Genomic DNA, 25,645 nt, shown 5'->3' with positions numbered 1-25,645 from the left:
TGCACCAAGAAAAAAAATGTGTAACCAAAAATGCTAAAGTCAGATCACTAGGGTGTCTACAGCAAATTTATTAGTCATCACACAAGAAACATATTTGCCGAAGACACCATAGTGATTTGACTTCAGCATTTTTGGCTACACAATTTTTTTTCTTGGTGCATTTTTATTGTCAAAATTCAACCTATCTGTAACTTTTGTATCAATAGTTACCACTGAACTTTTTCAATAGTTTTTGGAAATTGAAATGTTTTGTACTTCATCACAAAAAAATGAAATCAATCGGTTGAGGAATAACTGAGATATAATAATCTAAAGTTCACCAGTTTGTATGGGAAAACGGCTTTGGTGCATTTTTATTGTCCGATACTGTATACCATATTCTCAGGTTCAGCTTCTAAAATGAGCTGTAGATGGTTGAATTTAGATAGGGTGCGAGCACCGGTTTTGGCCAGTCTAACAGAAATTATTTTTATAAAAATAATCAATAATCCTATGGAAACAACCAATGCGTCAAATGAAAGGTTTATATTTATACTTTATAATAAAAATGCAGAAATCAAGCTAATACTTGATTTTTGTATTAAAAAAGACACAGGCCAAAATAGAATCATTGCCGCAGTTTTGGCCATATTCTCAGCTTTGGTATCTATTTTGGCCAATCACGTGTATTTGCGAGTGGCCAAATTAGAAGTACCCTGGCCAAAATAGACATACGGGAACTGATTTTTTAATAAAAAATATTTTTTCTTCTACTTTTTAATCAAAATGTATGGTTTTCACAGCTTTAATCATCATATTACATTAGAATCTACCCTCTGTTATTGGCTGTTTCCGGTCAAAATGGATTTTTAGGCGGAATTACTTTATATCTTCCAACGTTTCGGCCCTTGGTGTGGGCCTTCCTCAGGGAGGTTATAGGCGTACCGCTAGCGTTTCATAGCCCGTTGCTGGGCTGTGGGCTGTCGGTATAAACTTTGTGGTTTGTCTGATTTTGGATGGTGGTGGGTCTTTCCAAAATCAGACAAACCACAAAGTTTATACCGACAGCCCACAGCCCAGCAACGGGCTATGAAACGCTAGCGGTACGCCTATAACCTCCCTGAGGAAGGCCCAAACCAAGGGCCGAAACGTTGGAAGATATAAAGTAATTCCGCCAAAAATTCCATTTTGACCGGAAACAGCCAATAACAGAGGGACTATTCAACAAAACCCTGGTCGCATTCCAAATAATTAGAATCTACCAATAAAAAATAAATGTATACCGATTTAGAACGTAGCAGGCTGAATACCGCACTATGGCCAAAACTCCGGGCTGGCCAAAACTGAAGCTTCTACCCTATGACGAAATGAAATTTTCAGCACTGACCCTGGCCTTTACAAATTTGTAGTTCATTATTTACTGAAATCGCCATAGGGAGCATCCATTAAGTACGTCACGCTAAAATTGGGGAATTCTCAACCCCACCTCCCCCCCCCCCCCTTTGTACGGATTTTTCCTATACCTAATATATAGCTTGTCACACTGGGACTGTAACGTACTTAATTGATGGCCCAATATGTCATTTCTGCCGAACGTTCTTTTGCCCAACATAAATATCAAACCTGTACTGGTCAATAAATTTCGCTGAATTTTGCCCAAAAGAAAAAGCTGAATCCATTAGCTTCAGCCCGGCGAAAATTCAGCAAAAAAATACTGAAAGCCAAGCTGAAAACGTTCGGTATGTAAGTTTAATGCGAAGAAATATTTTGAGTTAAAAAAATAAAGATAAGGGATTGTTCTCTATATAAAGCAAAAAACACTTAACATTCGTTCGGATCATTGTCTTATTAGGATTTTCATATTTCGAAATTGTGTTTCCTGTTTTCATCAGTTTAAAATCAGCTTACCGCTACGAGTTCATTTTCATTTAGTATTTGATGATTTTCTATATTACTTTCATTTACTGTGATGGTTGATCAGTTGATCGCATGTATGATTAGCTTTTTTTGTTCAAATATTCATTTCCTGCATACCGCGCGATTTGAATATGTAAGATAGTTAAGTTGCTTGCTTCTATTTGGTTGCTGTTTGATTTACGCCCAACCGCTGTGGGTTTTCTATGTCATATTTTTTTTGCTATCGAATAGTTGTTGATTTGTCATGGAAGAGCCGTCAGTTTTGGATTATACTTATTTCTTATCATAGATATTTGATGCATTCGAATTTCCGCTACATATTAATAGTTGCTCTATCGATGTTCTTTTGTTGTTGCTGTTTGGTTACCCTATAATCTACTAGTTTTGGTATTCTACGTTAGTGTTTTTTTTTTCGCGTCAATGTTATACATTTCGTCAGAAATTGCTACTTATCGACTCCTATCAACGAGTTTCTAAACATTCGAAAGAGATAAACTTTGTTGCAGAAAAAATAGTAACACTTATAGTTTGGAGGCGCACTGTTCAAAGTTCCCCCACCTCGTTGAGAGTATGCAACTCTCGTAGAATGATTGGTAGTTTCAAGTTGCTTTGCTGTTAAACATTTCTGGAATTTCTTTCTCTCTTTTATTCAACACGGTAATACTAGAGTAAAAGTTTTCTTTTCTCAACAGTTTGAAAGCATCAGGGATTTCTTTTAAGGCAGGGCATTCTATAAGACTGGGAAGAAGTTTTTTTTTCTGTTAGAATTGGTGATTGTGTGTACCATTACACTCATTTATAATAGTTGTAGTTATAGTTATTATTGGAACAGGGAAACAAAACCACTTGTTAGGTGGTGTTTTCAATTCCCGCTTCAGAGACCAGCAGTAATAAATTTAAATCAAAGTAATAACGAGCGTTGTAATTGAAAGCACCTTCAATCCCAGTTGAGGGAATTAATTTGTTTTCCTACTTCGTGGACAGGCAGCTGGGGCGGAAGGTTGTGTTAAAGACAAATCCGTGTGATGCTGTACTGCGGTACAAGTGCCTCGAGATTAATAGTTTTGATATTGTTTGAAACCAATGAAATCCTTGTACTGCCGTACTGGCACAACGGTCTCATGACAAATAGCGTTTGAAATGGGAATAGTTACAACCGTTGCACGATTCGATTTATGGACGTGAAGAATGTTAAAGGATGTGATTTGTACGTTTCATCCCATTTCGGTGGATGACTTTTATTGTGCAGGGGCGATTGCATCGCTACAGGGGTTACCATTTACTATATAATTGTTTCTTCTGGTTTGACTTTAATACTTACATCTATTTTATAGAGGACATGTATTCTAAACGACTAACCTGTTTGGACGATATTTGAAATTCGTTTGCTTACTATATTCTACGAGCATGGTATGTATGGCTATGGTATTGTATTGGATCGATTCTCACCTAGTGTGAGCTACAAATTTCAGTTTCTATTTTTGGTGGACCCATAAGTGCTCTAACAATCAATCAGCTTCCTTCTGTCTATAATTGGTAACTGTTTATGCAATGTATTAGACGGACAGCAAAAACTGTACTGATAAATACAGAACATTTTGAAAACATTATCTGTAATTGTATTTAATACATCACCAACGCTTAATAACAAGACATTTAAAACAACGAAGACTATTTCAATAGAAAACCGCCTACCTTGAACTATATTCAATTAGAAAGTTATTAGAAATGAAACTAGACGACAACGTAATGAGTGATTCATTGTTGAATATTAACGCACCAGGTCTCGTGCTCGTGTCATAATAACAGGCATACAACTCTGAGTGTGTCCTAGTACGATTAGTAATTCTTCACTATACTGCCCCCCCTCGCATACCAGTCCCATTTGTAAAAAGTAGGAATTGAGAAAACAGTGTTGGAAGTTTGACAACTTGTTTTCATATATGTAGGGTTTCTGACCCCCTTCCCGGCACAACATGTAATCAAAATTGTACATTACCTAAATTCACAACGAAACGACCATTTTTGTCCACTTCTTCCACCCTAATCAGATACCTTATTGCGTGAACTAGTTGTTAACAGTGAGTGTTGTGAAGATTTTCTGTGGGAAAGTTGCTTTTGAAGGAGTTTACTGAATCTAGTCGAGCGCCAATTCTCGGCACCAGTGCCGAACTTTCAGCAAAATCAAATGGGAAATCACTTCGGCACCCATCTTTGTGCTGTCGAAGTGCACTCGTCTGCGTGTAATAATCGTCATAACTTGGAAAATATTTCGATCATCTCAAAACTTTACCAGATTGCTTTGGATCACAATACATATCCCTTTCGAGACGGAGCGCAACAAAGTGAAATTTCCATACAAATTGCTCAACTTTGGCTCTCTAGAACTCTTATATTTCACTAAAAAGCATCAATTAGGGTAAATCGCCAATTGTTGCACGGCTAAAAATTCGCCAATTATTGCACACCCCATAAGAAAAGCATGGAGTGTGCAACAATAGGCGAGTTTTTAGCCGTGCAACAATTGACAAATTACCCTGTTTTACCTCATTTGATAAAACTACTCTTTATCTTTCGATTTCTAGCTTTGACCACCTGGATAAATCGGAAATAAAAAATATGCGACAGATAAAACTTTTTCATGTTTTACGGGTTTTGCCCACTTTTTGTATACTTAGTTTAAATTTCACAGGCAAAGTAAACAAAAGTTTGTTTGCGCACATACAAGTATAAGTAATGGCTGAATTATTGAAACAGTTTACATCACATATAAAAAAAAATATGTAAAACTGTTACCGCTCAGCAACACAATTGTGCTGGTTCGTCATGAAAGGGATATGTAACTGTGAAAAATATTACGTTGACTACAACATTGTTCATTTTTGTATTATAGGGTACACAAATTTGTGATGGGACTGTTATGCGTGTACTTTCAATATGGGACGCTAATGATTTGGTGTTTTTTTCGCACATATACATAAAAATTAACAATTTGTATTATGGGTTTTAAAAGAACGTTAAAAATGATGTCTATCCATAACGTTAACTCAAAAGTGATGAAAAATCAAATGGGACTGATATGCGAGTGGGGATAGTATAGTATGTAGAGGATTTCTAAGTACGATCAGGTAGATTTTCGCGCAGACGGAAACGTCAAGGGCAAGCATTCCCGAACTCCCCCCAATTTCAAGATTTCAGGAGCACAAATCTAAAACTTCAAAAAGTTCATTGAAAAAAAAAAACCAACGACAAAAAAAGATATCTTGGGTATACTACAAAAATTGATCTACATAATTGGCTTCTTTAACGGTGTTATGATAATTCCATATTCTGAAACTGCATGCCAAACTAAGCGGAAATCCAAATTTTCACGAGTTTTTGCGACCGGGAAAAATCAGTTTGAAGTTTTGTATGGAAACGATTTGTCAGATCACCCCTTGTCGCATTTTGTATTGGGCGGAGCTGTCATGTCAAGCAGTTGCCCAGCTGTCAAAAGGTGATTTCAAAAAAATCTCTTTGTAATTGATTTTAGGTATCAAAATGAAGTTCAAAAAATCTGAAAAAAATCATAGTGGCTCAGAAAAAGGTGCTCTTTCGTATAAAACCATAAAATCAATTCATTATTCGAATAAAAATTTGCATTAGCCTGACATTTGATTTTGATGTGTACATCAACATCAAGTTTTAATGTACTTCTGTCGTTGAACATTAGAATACATTACGATTTAGATGTGTTTATGCAAGGTAACATAATGTATACATCAGGAAATCAAATGTGTTATGATGTCAAGAATATTATCCGGAACATCAAAACCTGACGTTTTCAGATGTTTTTTGATGTACAAAAACGTAAGATTCAAACGTTTTTCTGATGTATGTTGATGTAAAAAACATTAGATTCAGACGTTTCCTGATGTATATTGATGTACGAAAACGTTACATTCTAACGTTTTTTCGCATGTGTTGCGATGTATAATACGATAAATCTAGACGTTTTTATATGTTTTTTGACGCACAGAAACATTTGATTCGCATGCATTTCTGGTGTTCTCAGATGTTTTGAATGTTTTCTGATGTTGAACGTTAGAATACATTGCGATTTAGATGTGTTTATGCAAGGTAACTTAATGTATACATCAGGAAACCAATCGTTTTTTGATGTCAAGAATATTACCCAGAACATCAGAACCTGATGTTTTTAGATGTTTTTAGATGTGAAAAAACATTAGATGTAAATGTTTTCTGATGTATGTTGATGTATGTAAACGTTAGATTCGAACGTTATTCTAATGTTTTTCGATGTAAAAAACGTAACATCTAGTCGTTGTCAAATGTTTGTTCATGTACAGAAACATTATATTCCGACGTTTTTCTAAGGTCCTCAGATGTTACCTTGAATTTTTAAGTGTTGTCTCTACCGTTTGCTAAAGGGGCACTTTAGGCCCAAAGAGGGTCACCATGTGGTCCGGTAACCCTCTTCAAAAAATGCATATCAGAATTTTTGATATGCGCAATACATGACCCGACACTTCCCTTTCGATGATAGGAGAACCTAGTTCGTTATCGATTGATATCTTCGTGGTTCAACGTTAGAATCTGATATCACCACGTTTATTTCGATGTTTTTACGTACTTCAATTTACTTAATCATGACGTTGGCGTATAATGTAATACGTCTTTCAACATCAGTACGAAGTTAGGTTAGAATGTAACATTAGAACACAACGTTTTCAGGTGTATCTGCATTTGAAAACGTCTAGATGTAACGTTTTTTACATCGTGAAACATTAGAATATCGTTTATATCTAATGTTTACATGCATCAACATACATCAGAAAACGTTTTGATCTCATGTTTTTGCACATCAAAAACCTTCCGTGTAAATGTTCTAATCTAATGTTTTTGCAAATCAAGAAATGTCTGAAAACATCAGGTTGTGATGTTCTGGGTGTTGTTTATGACATCAAAAACATTTGATTTTCTGATGTATGCTACCTTGCATAAACACATCTAAATCACAATGTAATCCTGATGGAGGAGACAACAAGGAACATCTGAATCTAATGTCCTTGATTTTTAAAGAGTACATCGTTCAACATCAGCACAACATTAGCTCATAATGTAACATTAGAATCTAACGTTTTAAGATGTATCTTGATGTTTATGAGAACATCAGTTTACATTACATGACGTTACTTTTTAATGTAACATTAGAGCCTAATGTCTTTGAATGTTTCTTGATGCTTATACTTGCATCATTATACATCAGCATGACGTTACAATTTGATGTAACATCAGAACTTAATGTTTTCGGATGTATCTTGATGCTCATGAGCACGTCCTTTTACATCAGCATGACGTTGCATTTTGATGTAACATCAGATCCTAACGTTTTTTGATGTATCTTGATGCTCATATTCACATTGTTTTACATTAGTATGACGTTAGATGCTAATGTAACATTAAAGTCAGATGCATTGTCATGTTTTCATATGTCAAGCTGAAGTCAGAATACATTAAAGCTACAACATAAAACGACAGTACTAAGTGTATTGATGTTGTTTGCTAATGCTTAGCTACACCTCAATTTGTATTCGGAAAGGCACACGGTGAATAGAGCCCCCACGGTGAATGGCGCCTTGACGGTAGATGCATTGCGTCTTTTCCAACTTATAAATATAATATTATATGAATACAAATTTGAAACTGTTTAATGTGGTTTAATGATAGTTTTTCACGCGGTAAACGACTTTTGTCAAATTCTGTTCAAGTTGGGACAAACTAATAGTACAGTGTGGGTTTGTCATGACAATCACAGATTGCAGCATTGTCAAAATAGCTGCGGAAATTTATTCACTGCTTATACACACACTCAGAACGTGCTGATTATCGATTTTGGTAAAATTCTACTGAGTTTCTGAATTACTGACTTTTCGGTATTTGAGTATTTGAGAAATGCGGAAAAAAACAAGATTTCTAGATGGATTTGCTTCATTTGTATGTTCTTTCATGAGAAATGGGGTAATTGTTTGTACAGAACACTGATATAAATCACCCAAATGACAAAATTCGCTGTGGGGTGAGTCTGGCTCATGACTTTCAAATTTATTTAAAACACTCATTACGTCGCATGTGCCACAAGCATTTCAAACGACTTTGGTAGAATAATGCATTTATAAATTTCTATAGAAATAATTGATCGACAGAAGTACATCCTCGTCTGCTTCAAACATATTCAGCATGTATCGAATAGAACTTGGTAAGAAAACGGTTAGTCATAAGCAGTGGTGATTGATGAAGCTAAATTGTCGACTGTTTGAGCAGCAAATGTGAGAAAAAAACAAGAAGATTGCTATAATATATCAAAATTTGATATTTTTAATTACCTACTACTACACGGTCGAATTCCGCTTACAGTGAAAGACTAGCGTAGAAAGTAAATAACGAGAGTTATACTCAGCACGTGCGGCGAAGCGTTCCTATCCTTCGCCATCCATCATTCATTTCATCTATGTCTTTCGTCCATCGTCATTAGGAATTAAACGTTAGGTATTATTTACACGGTTAAGGTTTGTCTAAATAAAATTCACGCGCTCGGCCCGTTCCCGGCGCGCGGTTTAAGATAACACAAACATGCAAACATAAACGTTCTCGACGCGGCATGACTCGGTCCTCACACACAGTTAAAGTTCGTATAATTAGCGCTATCTTAGAATTGACTAAACTTGAGAAGATTCCTGCCTCCCAGCGGCAGCGACGATCATTCGGCGCGATGCGGCGATATCACCAGAGATTAGTCCATCTACTTACCATGCACGGCGACTACGACGTCGACCGGGGCAGCAGCTGCAGCGGCCTTGTCGTCTTTTTTGTCCGCATCTTTCGGCTCGTTCTCCATGAACATCAGCGGGCACATTCCCAGCAGACAGCCGATGGTAATTCCTATTACTCGTCCCTGTACGCAAAATACAACCAGCAATTAATACCACAAGCACATGGGGACAAACCCTGGGTGGCTGGCTCTCGTGAAGCGAAACCCAAATCTTATTAGGACTGGCCTCATTGAACCCTTTCAAGGAAACTGAACCGGAACGCAATACAATAACCGCCTGTTGTAGACTGATGCAAAATTTCCTGATTTTTATAAAAAAAAATCATACAAAATATACAGTTCTGATTTTTTGATATGACGCCAAATTTCCTGAATTTACTGAACAAAATATATAAACCATAGAGACCATGAAAACGTGGAAAAACTAATATGTATGCATTATGTTTTACACCTAAGCACATTTTGATCGTAGCAGGCTGTGCGCGCGAGCGGCTGCATTTTCGAAACTGTCTCGCATTTTCTTTGCTTCGCGTTGTTTTGATTATAGCCAGCCAAATTGAAAAGCGACTGGTGCTGCAAATTTTGCCTCGGAAAGTGCTTGTGAATTGATCTCCGGATAATTTGCGATTCTTCATTACACCAACAAAGCTAGTCATGAAAATGATTGACACTTTTCAGGTCATTTTGACAGACCACATACATGCACGAAAAAGACGGATCATATATTCTACTTTATCGATCTTGTTGCCGTCCTTTTCATGCTCATGGTGCATCTGTCAAAATGACCTGAGAATTGTCCGTCATTTCGAGGTTAGCTTCGTTGGTGTAATAAAGAATTGTTATGAAAGTGTGTCCTACACTGAAAGGCGGCTTGCGGTAATGATGAGCATAAAATTGTTTTCAAATTTAACATGGGAAAACGTGATCATCGATCCACAAATCAGGCCAAATATTTCAATAGGTCCTATCTGCATTTGAGAGGTTCTCTTTGTTCACTTTCTCTTTCAATTATTGCAATGTAATGGTACGCTTTTCAAATATTTTTGCAGTACAAATCAAAAGACGGTTGTTTTGACCATCGTGTAATGGAAGGAGACAATCATAACCCAAATAAACAGCTGAGATATTAACGAAAGAAAAGGAAACCAAAGAGAGACTCTCTTATGCATGCAGATAGGACCTTTAGACATGTTTGGCCTGAAATGCTTCTTGTGTGTCTTTTGTTTCCTCTAATATCAACCGGTTCGATAGCCGAGTGGTAGCGGGCGAGCCTGGTGATCTCAAGGTTCTTGGTTCGAATCCGGTTGCCAACGAAATTTTTTTTAATTGTAAATCGGGTCCATCAGGTATCAGTAGGTCGACTCCAGAGGCACATCCCAGAATAGTAATTTCGACCGCAAGCCGTCTTTCAGTGTAACGGCAATAAGTATTACACACAGCATACAGTACAAGGTTCATATGTAATCCTCTTCTGAATGTACAACAAATATTTTGCATCAGTCTATAATGGTTAGCGTGTACGTACGTCCGGGGGAACGGGGAAAAAAGGATTCGCCATCTTACCATGTTAGCCGCCCGCCGACTGGATTTCATCTCGAGCTGAATGGGCGTCAGTTTGGGTGGTTTCACTCCGCTCATCTCGGCCAGCTTTTCCACGTAGAAGGCCGACCCGATGCCAATCACGTCGCTGATGGTGTTCCCCAGGGCAGCCGCCGCCATGGTGGAGATGCACATAAACAGCCCCAGAGTATGTTCGATGTAGTCTCCCTGTGGGTGGCGGGTGGTAATGGTGGAGTTCCGGTAGGTGAGCATAGAAAGGAGACAAGAGCAGAAACAAAGAATGGCATGGGTTAACCGAACAAGAGAAGAGTCGGAAAGAATCAGTGTGCTTCTGCCTCAACAGGTGCAGCTGAGTAATTACAGTTTTCTTCTGAATAATAGGGTTACGGAACAGCTGACAGGTGAAAACCACAGGGATATTTAAAATAGCTTCTACGACTTCATGATTTATTTGTGGTCAATTGTGAAGACTGAAAACCTAGGTGAAGACCGTTACACTAAAGATTATTATCGAGAAAGTTTAATTTCAAGACCAACAATTGAAAAGGCCACAACAACATTTTGTAAACAAACATGTTTCTATCGACTTGAGGCCTTTTGAACACCACCCACACACCTCACCACCACTAACAGAAAGCGCAAACAACAAGCTTTCTGATAGTGGTGGTGAGATGCGTGGGTGGATCTCAGAAGGCATCAAGTCGACAGAAACGTGTTTGTTTACGCAATGTTGATGTGGCCTTTTCAATTGTTGGTCTGGATTTATCGATAGGCTTTAGAAAAGTGGAAAAGTAAGAATACGTATACGCTATAATTGAAGGAAATACTGCATCTTCCAGAAGAAATAGGCGAATATATTTGCCATCATTCCTTTAACATGCTTCGGATTCTTGTGTTCAATGCAATACCACTTGAAGCAGCTCGAATTCGTGACTAGAATGTATACGGTACATCAGAAAATCATCAAATGCTTAATCCTTTCATGAACGAACGACGGAGCATACAGAGATTCAGATTAAAATGCAAACTGTCGTTGTAGTTTATGCTTTAATTTTCGAAGAAGGCAGGAGATATATGAACAAAATCAAGTGCAATAAAATTGAAAATAATAACAGCTCTGTCACTATGCATTTCAATTCTATCCAAATGGTTTTGGCAGATCTGTGCTGATAATTGCAAGTAACATTTTCCGTGATATAGTGGCAGACCGGTTAAAATCATGATATCATGAGAAATTTTCACAGAAAACTGTCATGGAGGATTGAACATAAAGACGCTAGTCAATTGTACTTACCGCTATAATCATGGTGAAGTTATCTAGGAATCCGAATCCTATGAATGGCAGTGCATTTACTAGTCCCACTGTAAGAAAACGGAATCGATAAGACATAAAGAATAGATTATAAAGATGAGCCTCATAATTTTTTATATGAATATGTTGGACTGTTTTTATGGTTGTTTTCGTAAAATTTTACTAAAAAAGTTTTAAAATTTACCTAATTCTCGTTATATTTTGTAGGAATTAACTGGGAATGTAGCAATCGCAATCCAAAGCATTCAGTCAAATTGCAAATAAAATAATAGTTTATGTGTACATTTTCGATTAAAAGTACGTAAGCAACCCCAGGAAAACTTACGTTATGTTTAATCAGTGTTTTATATATAGGACAGATATTCCGAACGCCGTGTGTCGGAAAGGTTTCTCTAGTGAGAAAGATCGCACTAGATGGCACTGATGGATCCTGAAGAGCTCGATAACCATAATTGTTGTGGAATTTGAGCATTAAAAGTTCTATCGCGACTGCTAGAAGAGTTTCAGGTGATATTCTAAAAGAATTCTCGATAATGTTCTGTAATCAGCTTTTGGCGAAACTACAAACAAAGAAAATCCGTAGTGTTATTTTGGCGAAAATTGGAATAGGAACCGTTGAAATATTTTTTGCAAAAATCCATGATGTCCTGATAGAATTTCTGACGTCATTCCTAAATTTCTAGAAAATATTTATCAGGAATCCCGCACGATTGTTTTTGTCCCAAAAATAAATGCAATTTTAATTTTCTTGGGATTTCTCCACAAATATATTTTTTTACAATTCAGTAACAAATTTTGAAAACGACGCATAATCAATGGTGTAGCATTGATTATACGTCGTTTTCAAAATTTGTTACTGAATTCATTAAGGAATATATGCATTTTATCAGGAGTTCATCATAAATCACGTCCCTAATTATGCTAGAATTACTCTCATTCATTTGTAATGATTTTTTAACCGAAAGTCTACAAAATAAGATGCTTAAAATTTTCTTTAATTTCTCTAAAAAACAACAGAAGGGTGGCCACTTAATTTTAGTTTTGGAATTCCTGTCTTTTTCCCGGTACGATTTTCCAACTTTTCCGGTTTTTCAAAATGGACATTTTTGGAGTATGTAACACCTCTCCTTATACGTAAAAAATGAAACAATGTAAAAAAAATCCACTCAAAATTATGCATTTAACTAGTAAATACTAATACTTTTTCACAATAAACCAAATTTAAAAACGACTACAGTTGAAAATAATCAAACTGTTTTAGCACTGTCTTGCAACAACGTTCTAAATGATGATAAGAATAAAGATTTTTCAAGCTTTTCTTCTACGTGAATTCTAACTTGAAGCTTGTTTTTCACACTGCAATGAAGAAGTACTCTTCCCTTTCCGTGATCACCAACCCATGATTATAAATATTCTCAGTCAATGTTAGGACACGCCACGAAAGCTCAGCTTAATTTCCTCTAATTGGGTTTTTAAATTAAGAAAAATGTATCGATTTTTTAATTTTAAACGAAAGAGCACCTTTTTCTGAGCCACTATGATTTTTTGCAGATTTTTAGAACGTTATTTTGGTACCTAAAATTAATTTCAAAGAGATTTTTCAAAATCACCTTTTGACAGCTGGGTAACTGTTTGACAGCTCCACCCAGTACAAAATGCGACGAGGGGTGATTCGACAAATCGCTCCCATACAAACTTCAAATTGATTTATAAATAGGTTCCCGGGCTTCAAAATTCATGAAAATTTGGATTTCGGCTCAGTTTGGCATGGAGATTCAGAATATGGAATTATCTCAACAACGCTAAAGAAGCCAATTTCTCTTCAATGCGGAAAAAAAAATAATAGCTGAAACCAAGTATAATTCTGAACAAAAATGTTTTACTATATTGCAGAAATTTATTCTTATGACAAATTTTACATCAATCATTTTACATCAGATGTAAACGAATCAATTTAACGAATCGATTTTAGGATCTTACAGTGTGACAGTGTGTGTAGCAGCTACTGTGGTGCTCAGGTTGATGTACATATACCGCGGGCCAAATTGAGATTTTACGTCTGAGCCTCAGGCCGCAGGATAAAAATTACCTTGAATATTATATTAAAAGTGTTCCAACTTTTTTACTAAGGCAATATTAGTAAATATATGAAAACTTTTTTCCAATTGTTAGTCATTTGTTGTACCGTCAAGGCGCCATTCACTGTGGGGGCTCCATTCACCGTGTGCCTTCGAATATTTTTTCATTATTTCCATATTATGATTGAATGATATGACAATTTCCCTTCAATTTCACCAATACAACATTGTATTGGTGAAATTAAAGGGAAATTGTCATATCATTCAATCATAATATGAAAATAATGAAAAAATATTCGAAGGCACACGGTGAATGGCGCCTTGACGGTATCATCAAACTATAGAAAAAACTATGTAGATACTGTAGCATGGTTGAAATTTTATTAACCCGTAAACACCCGGGACGATTTGCTTTTGGCAGAAATGCAATACATATTTTCTTTGTTTTAAAACACATTTTATCCTGGAGTTTGTTTTATAGTCGAGGGCAATAGTTGTGCTAAGAAATGCATGGTACCTCCCCTCTTTTGCTGATAGCCGAAAATAAATTTCTCCAGAAACCTGCAGGAAATCGTACAGCAATTCTTAAAAAATTACTCCAGGGATTCATCCAAGATTACTTTCAGACATTCCTCCAGGAATTCGTGAAGAAATTTTCAAGGAATTTTGACAGAAATTACTTCAGGAAATTCCCTAGAAACTTCTTCAAGAATTCCTTGAAGAATTCTTCCGAGAATTCCTCCAGGGATTTTTTAGGATTTTTTACAAGAATTTTTCCAAAAATTCCTCCAGGGTTCATCAGGAAACCTTTAGTAATTCCTCAAGAAAAGGCTCCTGGGATTACTCTAAGAATTCGTCCAAAAATTCCACCAGGGATTTCCTCAGAAATTTCTACGAAAATTCCTCCAGAATTTCTTCAAAACTTTCCATAAAAATTTCTCCTGCAATTTTTTTAAGAACTTTTCCAGATATTCCTCAAAAACTTCTGCTAATAATTCCTCCGAGAATTCGTCGAGGAATCCCTCCAGGATATACTCCAGGATGTATTCCAGGAATTTGTCCAGTAAGTACTCCAGTAATTCCTTCAAGAATTTCTCTCTAGGACTCTACGAATTCCTCCTGGAATTACTACATGAATTTCTCTAGGAAATGTTACGGGAAATACTCCAGGAATTTCTACAAGAAATACTGTGGAAACTTTCCAGAGAGATTCTTGGTGAAGGTATTCCAGAAGTAAATAATGGAATGGAATTCTGGATGGTTGGATTAATTCTTGTCGATGTTTTGGAGGAATTCTTGGAGAAATTCTTGAAGGAATTCATGGGGAGATTCCTGTAGGCATTTCTGGAGGAATTTCTGAAGGATTTCCTGGAAGAATTCCTGAATTTATAAAGGAATCCCTGGCCAAATTCCTGGAGGGATTATTGTAGGAATTTTTGACAGAAGCCTTGGAGTAGGTTTTGGAGAAATTCATATCAGTGTTCTTGTCGGAATTCTTGAAAGAATTTTTGGAGGAATCCCTGCAAGGATTCTTGGAAGAATTCTTAGCAGAAGTTTTTGAGGAATAACTGGAGAAATTCCTGGAAAAAATCCTAAAGGAAGTTATGTAGAAATTCCTTATGGGATTCTTGGAGGAATTCTTATTTGAATTATTTGAGTAATTCCTGGAGAAATTGGAGGCATTCTAGGAAGAAGTCTTGGAGCAGTTCTTGAAGAATTACCAGTAGGAATTTTCGGAGGAATCCCTGAAATTGTCCCAGGAGTATTTTCTTGAGGAAGTTCTGGAGGTTTCCTGAAGAATCTTGGAAGTGTTCATGAAGGAATTTCTGGAAGACTTTTTGGATGAATTTTGAAGAAATTTCTTGAAAAAAATCCTGAATCCTGAAGGGATTCTTGGCAAAAGTTATAGAGAGACCCCTGGTAATTCTTGGGGAAGGCCCTGTAGGATTTTTTTGGAGGAACCCCAAGAGGGATTCTTGGAAGTATTCTAGGAAGATGTCTTGGAGCAATTCCTGGATTAACTATTGCAGAAAATCTTTGAGGAATATGTGGAATTCCTGGAGGAATTCTTGAGGGAATTCCTGAAGATATTTTAAGAGGAATTCTTGGATGAATTCCTGGAAGACTTCCTGGTGGAATTCCAAGAAGAATTTATTAAGGAATTCCTGAAAGTGTTCCTGCAGTTTCTAGAGTAACTTCGGGACGAATTTTTGTCGTAATTCCTTAACAATTTTCGGAGGAAATCTCTGAAGGGATTCTCGGACGAATTATTAGAAAAATCCCAGAAGCATTTTCTTGAGGAATTACTAAAGGATTTCTGGCTCTACAGATGAGGAATTTTTGGAGGAATTCTTGAAAAAAAAAAATCCTGAAAAATCCCAAAAGGAATTTCTGGAAGAATTGTTCGAGGAACTCCTGAAGAAGTTCCTGGAGAATTTCCTGAAAAAAATTTCTTCAAGAATTCCTGTAGGAATCATTGGAGAAATGCCTGAAAGTAATCTCGGATGGTTCTCTGGAGAAATTATTGGAAGAATTTCAGGATGATTTCCAACGAGTTTCTTTGAGGAATTGCTGGAGAAACTATTGAAGGAATTCCTGAAGGAATGCTTGGAGAATTTCTTGGAAGAAGTATATGAGAAATTCCTGGAGACATTCTTGAAGAAATTCTTTGAGGAATTCTTGGCAGATTTTTTTTTAGATTAATATCTGGAGGAATGAAAAAAATCCTGGTGGAATTCTTGAAGGAATTCTTGAAGAAATTACTATGGGGATTCTTGAAGGAGTTTCTGGTAAAATTCTTGAAGGAATTCCTGGAATAATTTTCGAGGATTTTCTTGGAAAAATCCTGGAGGAATTCTTCTAGGAATTATTGGCAGAAATTCGTGGCGAAAGTCTTGGAGGAATTCCTGGAGGATTTTTTGGAGGAACTAAACCAATAAAATAAAGAGATACAAGGGTAGAGCTCGTGGAGCTTGGAAGTCTTAATTCCAGAATAGTTTGGATGACGTAGATCACCAAGTGAATGTTGAAAGTTATCAGAATTGCATTCTGAGGCTCTCGGAGTAGCGTAGATTTTACTCCGCGAGCATTCGCTGCAATAAAAATATCTTTAGATTTACCGATATTGCGATCCATACTTCGAAATAAATTGGGTCCATTTGTATGCCAGTGGATACACAAATAGTAACACATAGAGATACTCCTAATATTATGAGGTGCAACAGACACAAACGTGAAAGAATTATGCTGATAGACTAAACAGAAACAAGAGTAGAGCATGCAGACCTTGAAGGTCCTAATTCCAGAATAGTTTGGAAAGCCTGGTATATCCCATGAATGTACCAGAAGCATTCTAGTTGTGCACTGAGGCTCCATTAACAGTATAGACTACATTCCACGAATATTTTTTACAATTTAAGCATGATACAGTATGTAGATATCGTACCCCAAACATCAAAGTGTTTTGGAGGCCACTTGCATTTCACAGAATGTCCAACTACGACAATATAGAGTTGCTCGTAGCATTGCGAGGTCTAATGGACATCAACGTGATTTCTCGAACAGAGTGAACACAAATAATGGTAGATGTTGTAGATCATAAGTAAATGAATTCCAGAGTAGTTTGGATGACCTAGAGTGGCCACTCTGCAACGGTTCGACAATTCCGGGGTTTGATTTGAATAGATCATAAGTATGTTAAGGGAAATCAAACAAATGAATTCCAAAAAATCTTCTCAAATCCGATAGAAATTATTGAAATTCTTGTAAGTGATATTTTCCAATTATTTTCGATAACTTCTGGCAAAATTGAGCTGTACGATTTCTGAAGTTCATCTTCTTCATGGAAAATTCTTCCAAATATCTTGCAGTTTCGACAGAAATAAATAAAGAAATAAGCAGGAACTGTTTTACCTTCCATTAAGACGTCTCTGATTTAGCAAAAAATGGAAATATTGGAAGTTCAATATTGGAAATGATTTTTTTAGTCAAAAAATGATCATGCCATAATTACGTGTCTCAGTTTAAGTAGTTCCTCAAGGGTCCTAAAAGTTCTCAAAAAATTTATAGGCTCAAAAACATGAAAATTTCTCACCGACTCTTTTTGATCCTTTTTTCAAATTTATGGCCCTAGTTCTGCATTATTATCGTTTCTACTAGAATCGTTTTTTTTTTGTTTAAAAAAAAGTTTTCGAGCCCCCATACAATTTTTTAGAACTTTAAGCTACTTGAGGGACCACTTGACCCTGATTTTCCAATATTGAACTTTCAACATTTCCAATTTTTGAAAAATAAGGGACAACCTACTCTCCATCCTACAGAGTTTTGGAGATCCTCCAGAATTCAGGTGAAGATTTTCTTTAAGATTTCCTGTAAACCATCTTGTGTCCTCTCCCTTTTTAAATCCGACCCTGCGCTTCACTCAGAGTTCTTTTCAGGATTCCATCAAGTATTCTTCAAGAAAATCCTATAAGAATTCATCCCGGGTGGGATTCATAGAGATTTTTACCACAATTCCTTCATCTATTCATCCCGGCATTCCCTTAGGGATCTACCTGGATTTTTAGGGACTCGAGATTCTTTCAGGGATTCCTTCAGAAATGCCTCCAGATTTTCTAATGGAATTCCCCACGGAATCCCTTCCGAGATTAGTTCTAAGTTATTTATCAGGATTGCTTCAGAGATTTCTCCTGGGGTTCCTTCAAAAATTCCTCCCGAAATTTCTTCAGGAATTTAGCTTTAGATTCTTTTAAGGATTATTTCCAGATCTCTTTAGAACTCTTCCTGGGGTTTCTCCTAAGGCTACTTGCGGAATTTCTTTATTGGTTTCTTCCGAGATTTTTGAGGAATTTCGTCTGAATTCGTTCAGGGATTTCTCTCGGGATTTATGAAAGCATTTCTCTCGAGATTGTTTCATGGATTTCTCCCGGGATTCTTTCAAGGATTTCTTCCGGGACTTCTTTCTCCTGAGATTTATTAAGAAATTCTTTCAGGTATTCCTTCAAAATTTTATCAGGGATTCTTACAGGGTTTTCTGATTCCTTCAGGGATTTCACCAGGATTTTCAAGGAGGAAAAGGAAGTATTTAATATTGTAACGAGTCATGTTTTGTAACTATACTACAAGGGGACAGGGAAAAGATCTCCCATTAAATAAAAAACACTTTATCCACAGTACTAGGAGATCTGTCCTCCTTCAATACAAGCGATATTCGTCACAGTGCGTAAAGTATAGGTGGTTTTTCTGTATAACATGAAAAAGTTAATTGGTGCGAGTATGACGCTTCATCCAAACTGTCATGAATTGTTCCACCTACATACGTGAGGTGCACTACTAACAGCGTTTCGGAATTTCCGAATGTGCTGCTAGTTTTCGTGATAAAGTGGCTTTCCGCTGTATATAACAGGTAGTAAATGCGATAGTTGTCCTTACACTATGCATTTCAATTTAAACCTTAACCAACTAGTTTAGACGCCATTTGAAAGCAATGATTTCTATGTAACTATGTCGTTTCTACAAACAAAAGCTCATTCATACTAAAGCATGAAGTGAAAACTTCATGAAATGGAAATGCATTCCATTACGCGATACTAATTGAATTACCATTTCATACACACGGATGGTCGGACCGTACCCTGTCATCGCGATGAAGGAATGGCGACAGCAAAACGATTTAAACAACAGAAAGTGATGCGAAAAATTCAAACGAAAACAGAAAGCCATTTCATTCTTTGCAGAATTAAAACCAAGAATATGCATGAACGAGTGGGACATGTGTCAGGTGCACGACTGTAGGTACCTGTAGCGAATCGCGACGGGCGACGATGGAACGATAAAACCTGAATCCACAGGAAATCCTTTTACGCTTGAATGTTAATTTTATTCATGGAAAGTCCACGCATTTCATTCGATTTAACCCTCACTTTGGGCCCGAGGGGGTTCACGATGCTGTGGGTCTGTGTGACGGCTTGGTTCCAGTTTTGACCGGAACATAACCACCGAGGGTTGTAATTTTAACATCAGATTTACAAGATAGATGGGAGGGAAAACTCCGATGGACTTACGGATAAAAATCTTTTATTGGCAACGAAACGAAAAGTACATTAAACCGATTCACGTATTCTTAACATTTATTTACCGATGCATTCAGATTTGAGCTTATTCATCTTTTTCGAACTTCGTAAAATGTATTGAACACGTTCGTTAAAATACACAGCGTAACAAAAAATAGCTTTTGTTCTGTCTCAAGAGCAAACTTATGTGTCTCTGACAGATTTTGGGCCGCTGAATCCGAATCCGCGCTCAGATTTGCTCCAACACGTCACAATTTTGTGCTATACCTCAACTTATAGGGCAAAATATGAGATTTTGGGCTTTTTTGACTGCAAGCCATTAAGCATGGGAATATTTTTTTTTAGGCAATCAAAAGGTTAATTGGTCAATTAACATCTAAATTAACGACTGATGCAAAATATTTCGTTTTATCAAATCGAATTTGATAGTTTTAAGCGATTTATGTTAGGTACGATATTTCCCATACAAGTCACCCTCCAAAAGTTGTATGCAAGTTTTCATACTAACATAAAATGCTTAAATCTATGAAATTTGATTAGGTAAAACGAAATATTTTGCATGAGTCTTTAATTTCGATGTTAATTGACCAATTAACCTTTTGATTGCTTAAAAAAAATATTCCCATGCTTAATGGCTTACAGTCAAAAAAGCCCAAAATAGCATATTTTGCCCTATAAATTGAGGTATAGCACAAAATTGTGACGTGTTGGAGCAAATCTGAGCCCGGATTCGGATTCAGCGGCCCAAAATCCTTCGGAGACACATAAGTTTGCTCTTGAGACAAAATAATGTTGCGCTGTGATATCAAACGTAGACGAAACTGTACTAGGGTGAAATTCCAAACTGTGCGTTCAACAAGTACATTGTGCAACAACTTGCAATTCATCTCATGCCGAAATAAAAAAATAATTAAACGTTCTATTGCTATGAACCTCTCTCCTACATTGACACGACAGTGACAAAAGTAATAGCATCAAAGTGGAAACGAAATCGAGTTACCGTGTTTCATTCAAACCATTCGAACCTTCCCGTTTCGCTACACAGGTGATTGATAACTTTTATTTGTGTGAATTGAATGACTTTTGATCATCAGCGGCGGATACAAAATCTCACCTGAACCCATGAAACGGGATTCTATTAGCATTTGAATTACTTTGTAATAGGGTTTCGTGTGCTTCGTAAATCAAAATCTGAACTCGACAAGCAACTCTGAAACGAACGTGAAATTCATTACCAGCATAATTACAGCATCTTCTTCTCAAGTCAAAGCAATTTCTCCGAACCGAACCATACGGTGAGAGCCCTAAACCTCACCTCGTAAATTATATCGTGCAGCATACCATAACTTCCCAGGGAATAAATTTCCAACTATGTGCTAAAGCAGCGCACCCACAAATCCCGGCATCCTGATTGCCCGCTCGATGGAAACCCTTCTCATTAGAAAAGTTTTGCTCGCTCGAGATATAAAAATGAGCTCGGTAATGACTTGCAATGAGCTTGAGTAATCTCACGAACGACACGGATGGGGTGGTTAATCGAAAATTCTGAAGCGATTTTGTGACGCTGAAGTCCGTAAGGGATTCACAGTCGAAAGAGTGAAAAATTGGCTTACAGCATGTGACAGGCTGTCCGAATTCGCCATTTCTCCTTCTACTTGTGAAAAACTCCAAAAGTCGCTCCATCCATTCGTCAAAAGTCTATCGTATCCTTCGGGGAGATTCGATTATTGAGTTGGGAATAGGCAAATTCGCTGTGATAACGGTTCAAGCATATTAGATTTGGTTGAAATGTGATCCCTGGATGAGGTTTCTACGCTGACGCACGTTGTGAGATATATACCGACCGAATCGACCCATCTCCTTTAAAAAAGGTACAGATAACTGGAACAAGGAAGAAGCGATATGTTGTTAACAGGAGCAAAAAAAATTGAGAACTTTCCTTTTCTGTTCGTTGCCACTCAGTCATCTATCACTCGAAGCGATATCCTCTTTTCGTTAGTTTTTTGCCTTGTTCCTTAACGAAGCTCAGTTGAATCCTTCCGGTTAGGGTCCCATTACAAAGCACATGGTAAAAATCAAGGTATCAAATCTAAAGAATGCAGCATATTGGGTGAGAAGGTTCATAAAAGGTTGTAATCATTTTTCCATCTATTCAGGGGATGAAATAGTGCATATGTCACGTCCGACGTTTTGACAATCGAGCACGTACATATTATGATTAATGATACATATTTTAAAACGGAATACTATGTAGGGATGGTGGGGGTAAAGTGGACAATTTAAGCCTTTTGGTCGTTTCCAGTGGAAATGCGACAAAATCCATCTGCTTTTCCGAGTAACATGGAAGATAATGATATACTCTAGAAATCTTGTAAGGTATTACATTTAAAAAATATAGTTTTCTTTGATTATTTCCTTCACCAAAACGTGCATCAAAATAGCGTGAAAAATAGTGTAAAAAACAAGCACTGTTTTGGATGAAAAATATATTTTGTTGATATTAAGTATTTTTTTATAACTTTTTACTTCAACTATCCCACGATATGTATGACGACTGATGATTCTGGAGTTTGCAAAGAAAAATATGAAATTTTGGTGAAATTTGAACCGATTGTCCATTTTACCCCCAAAGTCTGATTATGTTAAAATTATTTCCAAAACTTTTTTTACTAAACTTATTTGTTGTCGGTCATATATAATCTTCTACGTGGTCTTTATTGGTTTAGGGTACAAAACTTGTAATAATTTGAAAATAAATTACGAGAAAACCTTAGCATTAATAAGCAGTTTTTACATTATTTCCGATTTTTCACGTGATTTTTAAAATTTTTGTCATTTTGAAGAGGTTTATTTGATTTTAATGTTCAAGATCAGCAGAAGAATAATTTATTTATTTATTTATTTATATAGTATAATTCATCTGACAATATTGTCTTAATGAATAATGTTACGTACTAGCTACAATGAATTTAATCTTCTAATTTTACTGACAAATTTACTTGTGGACATACCGAATTCAAACGAGGACTCTACAGAACTAAATATACGAATCATCGCACAGATGGGTTGATTGTAGCCGTAATTCGATCGATGGAATCGTGATTGCATCAAGCGACGCTGCCTTAACATCCTACTTGGTGCTCGGAAGTCAATCAAAGATAGCAGATGAGGGCAATCAATATCTCCGTTGAGAAGCTGGACGATGAATTTGGCCTGCTGTATCTTGCGCCTTCTGTCAAGACTTTCAATTCCGAGCAACCGACACCTATCAGGGTATGGCGGCAAGTTCGCTGGGTCGCGCCAAGGTAAATTTCTGAGAGCAAGCCGTATAAAACGTTTTTGAACCCGCTCGATTCTCAGATTCCAAGTTACATCGTTTGGAGCCCACACAACCGAAGCGTTCTCCAAGATCGGTCGTACGAGGGAACAATAAAGCGCTTTTAGGCAGTATGGGTCGGTGAAATCTTTGGCTATTCTAGAGACAAACCCAAGCTGGCGATTAGCCTTGGAGATGATCGACGAGTAGTGGGCGTTGAAGGACAGTTTTGCATCCAGTATAACGCCCAGATCTGTCACTTGGTCCACTCTGTTGAGGACAGAATTGTCGATGCGGTAGTCGAAAATAATTGGCTCTTTTGAGCGATGAAAGGTCATCACATGACATTTGGGAATGCTGATGACAAGTTTGTTCTTGCGACACCAATTGACGAAAGTGTCCAGCAACGCTTGCAACTGAAGACAGTCCTCAAAGCAGCGCACGACGACATAGATTTTCAAATCGTCAGCGTAAATAAGTTTGCACCTGTAGCCAAGTGACGAAGCCACGTCATTGAAGAAAATGACGAACAGTATCGGCCCCAGATTGCTTCCCTGCGGTACGCCGGACGTGCTGATGAAAGGAAGCGAAACACTAGATCCAAGCTTTACGCGTAATGACCTATTAGTCAAATAGGAAGAGATCCATGACACAAAACGATTCGAAGCTCCTAGTCGTGACAGCTTGCAGAGCAACACATTATGATCAATTTTGTCGAACGCTGCTTTCAAGTCTGTGTATATCACATCCACTTGCGCACTTTCTTCGAAGGACGTCAAACAGGTAGTTGTTAGGTCCAACAAGTTGGTAGCAACAGACCTACCGGGAATGAACCCGTGTTGATCGTTTGATAAATGGGCCTTCGTTGCACGTAGAATTTGATCACTCACAATGATCTCAAAGAGCTTGGAGACAGCTGAAAGGCTCGTAATCCCACGGTAGTTTTGAACATGCCGGCGGTCACCACACTTGTATACAGGGAACATGTAGGATAATTTCCAACTCAACGGAAACTCTCCTTGCTCGAACGAACGATTGAAGATAAAGGACAGTGGCTCAGCTATGGCACTTGCACAGCGACGGAGTACAACAGCAGGAATACCGTCTGGCCCAGGAGCGAATGAATTCTTCAGCTTTTTAGATGCACTAATAACCATTTCGGGCGTAACTGTGAATGCATCCAAGTCAATTACATCTTGCCGAATGTTCGAGGCGGCCAGGGTAGCATCGATATCAGATGAGGGTACTGACTGAAAAACGGAGGCAAAATGCCTCGCGAAAAAGTTGCATGCTTCAATCTCACTTGATGACTCTATATTTTTGTACACTACATTGTGGGGAATGGACGAATTTTTTCTCTTGCTGTTGACAAAGCCCCAAAAAGATTTCGGGTTCCGCCGTAATCCAAACTGTACCCTTAGGACGTGGGACTTGTATAGTGCAGCATTCAGATTCCTGTATTCGTCGCTTGCTCGCTTGAAGCTGGATTTATTGTAACACGACTGATGGGTGCGCAGCCTACGTTGCCATTGGTTTCGTTGTCGTTTCAGATGGCGAAGAAGAGGTGTACTCCAAGCGGGTGAAACAGGCTTACGCTTGACCGGAACATGCTCGTTCAACCATTCGCGAAAGATGTTGCAAACATTCGACGCTATGTCATGGACATCCAAACGTCCGTAGATACAACTCCAGTCTAATCCAGAAAGGTAATCACAGAGCGCACTGAAATCGGTTTTGCGGTAATTTAGTCCACGTTCATGTTCAATCGCCGTCGGAACCGGCATGGGACATTCAGTCGGGATGTTGATGCGAACGCTGAGTGGAGGGTGGTGATCATCGACGGGCACCAGAGATTCGTTGGCCACGGAAACATCCGCACAACTGCTCTCAGTAACAAAAACCAAATCGAGGGTGCGCTCTAGGCCATTCCGTTGCAGATTCACTTGATTCAAATTCAAGAAGGTCATCCCATCGATTAACGCAGTACCCGCTGGAGTGATGAGGGACGAGATCGCTGGATATATGTCGTTTTCACCTTGAGCCCAGGCAATGCCTGGTTGATTGTAATCGCCGCACACAAAAATGATGTCATCTTTGGAGGCACTGTCGCAGAGTTCACGAACGGTTGCAACATGTTCCTCCATCAATTCGATGTTACGACTTTTGTCCGGCGGAATATAGATGTTGCACAACAGAAATCGACGACCGCCGATGTTGGCGGAAACACACACCTGCTCGAGCCTTCCTCCGCTGCACGTTGCAATGCGACAACTACTATGTCGCTCAGAAACAGCTATCAACACACCTCCAAGGCCTCTCTTGTCGCTGTTCATGGAGGATCTATCGCATCGGAAAACGTTGAATGAGGTACCAAATGCCTGCAGCGAGTTTACACTGTCGTCTAATCCGGTTTCCGTCAGCATAATGGCATCGTAGTCGCTGTCATGAGATGCCAGAAACAGAGAGTCCAATTTGGTTTTTAATCCTCTGACATTTTGGTAGTAGAGCCAAACGACATCATCAAGCATAGGAGAATTGGGCTGCAACACAGGAGGACTGAATGATGGGCTTAAAGAAATA

At 37.8% G+C, this 25,645-nt stretch overlaps 1 protein-coding gene across 1 annotated transcript; it reads right to left on the bottom strand.

Moving 5' to 3' along the window:
• Nucleotides 1-1,806: 1,806 nt before the first annotated feature.
• LOC109420624 (transmembrane protein 65) lies at nt 1,807-11,733 on the bottom strand. The gene is made up of 3 exons (XM_019694984.3): nt 11,583-11,733; nt 10,292-10,495; nt 1,807-8,851 (listed from the first exon to the last, which is right to left on the bottom strand). Exons 1-3 carry the CDS (start codon nt 11,676-11,678, stop codon nt 8,699-8,701), a joined length of 453 nt encoding a protein of 150 aa, XP_019550529.3. The 5' UTR covers nt 11,679-11,733; the 3' UTR covers nt 1,807-8,698.
• Nucleotides 11,734-25,645: the final 13,912 nt, after the last annotated feature.

This window comes from Aedes albopictus, chromosome 2 (genome assembly GCF_035046485.1).
Source record: "Aedes albopictus strain Foshan chromosome 2, AalbF5, whole genome shotgun sequence".
NCBI classification, from domain to species: Eukaryota; Metazoa; Arthropoda; class Insecta; order Diptera; family Culicidae; genus Aedes; species Aedes albopictus.
The sequence above is the reverse complement of the archived record's forward strand: the minus strand, read 5'-3'. Positions and strand labels throughout refer to the sequence as shown.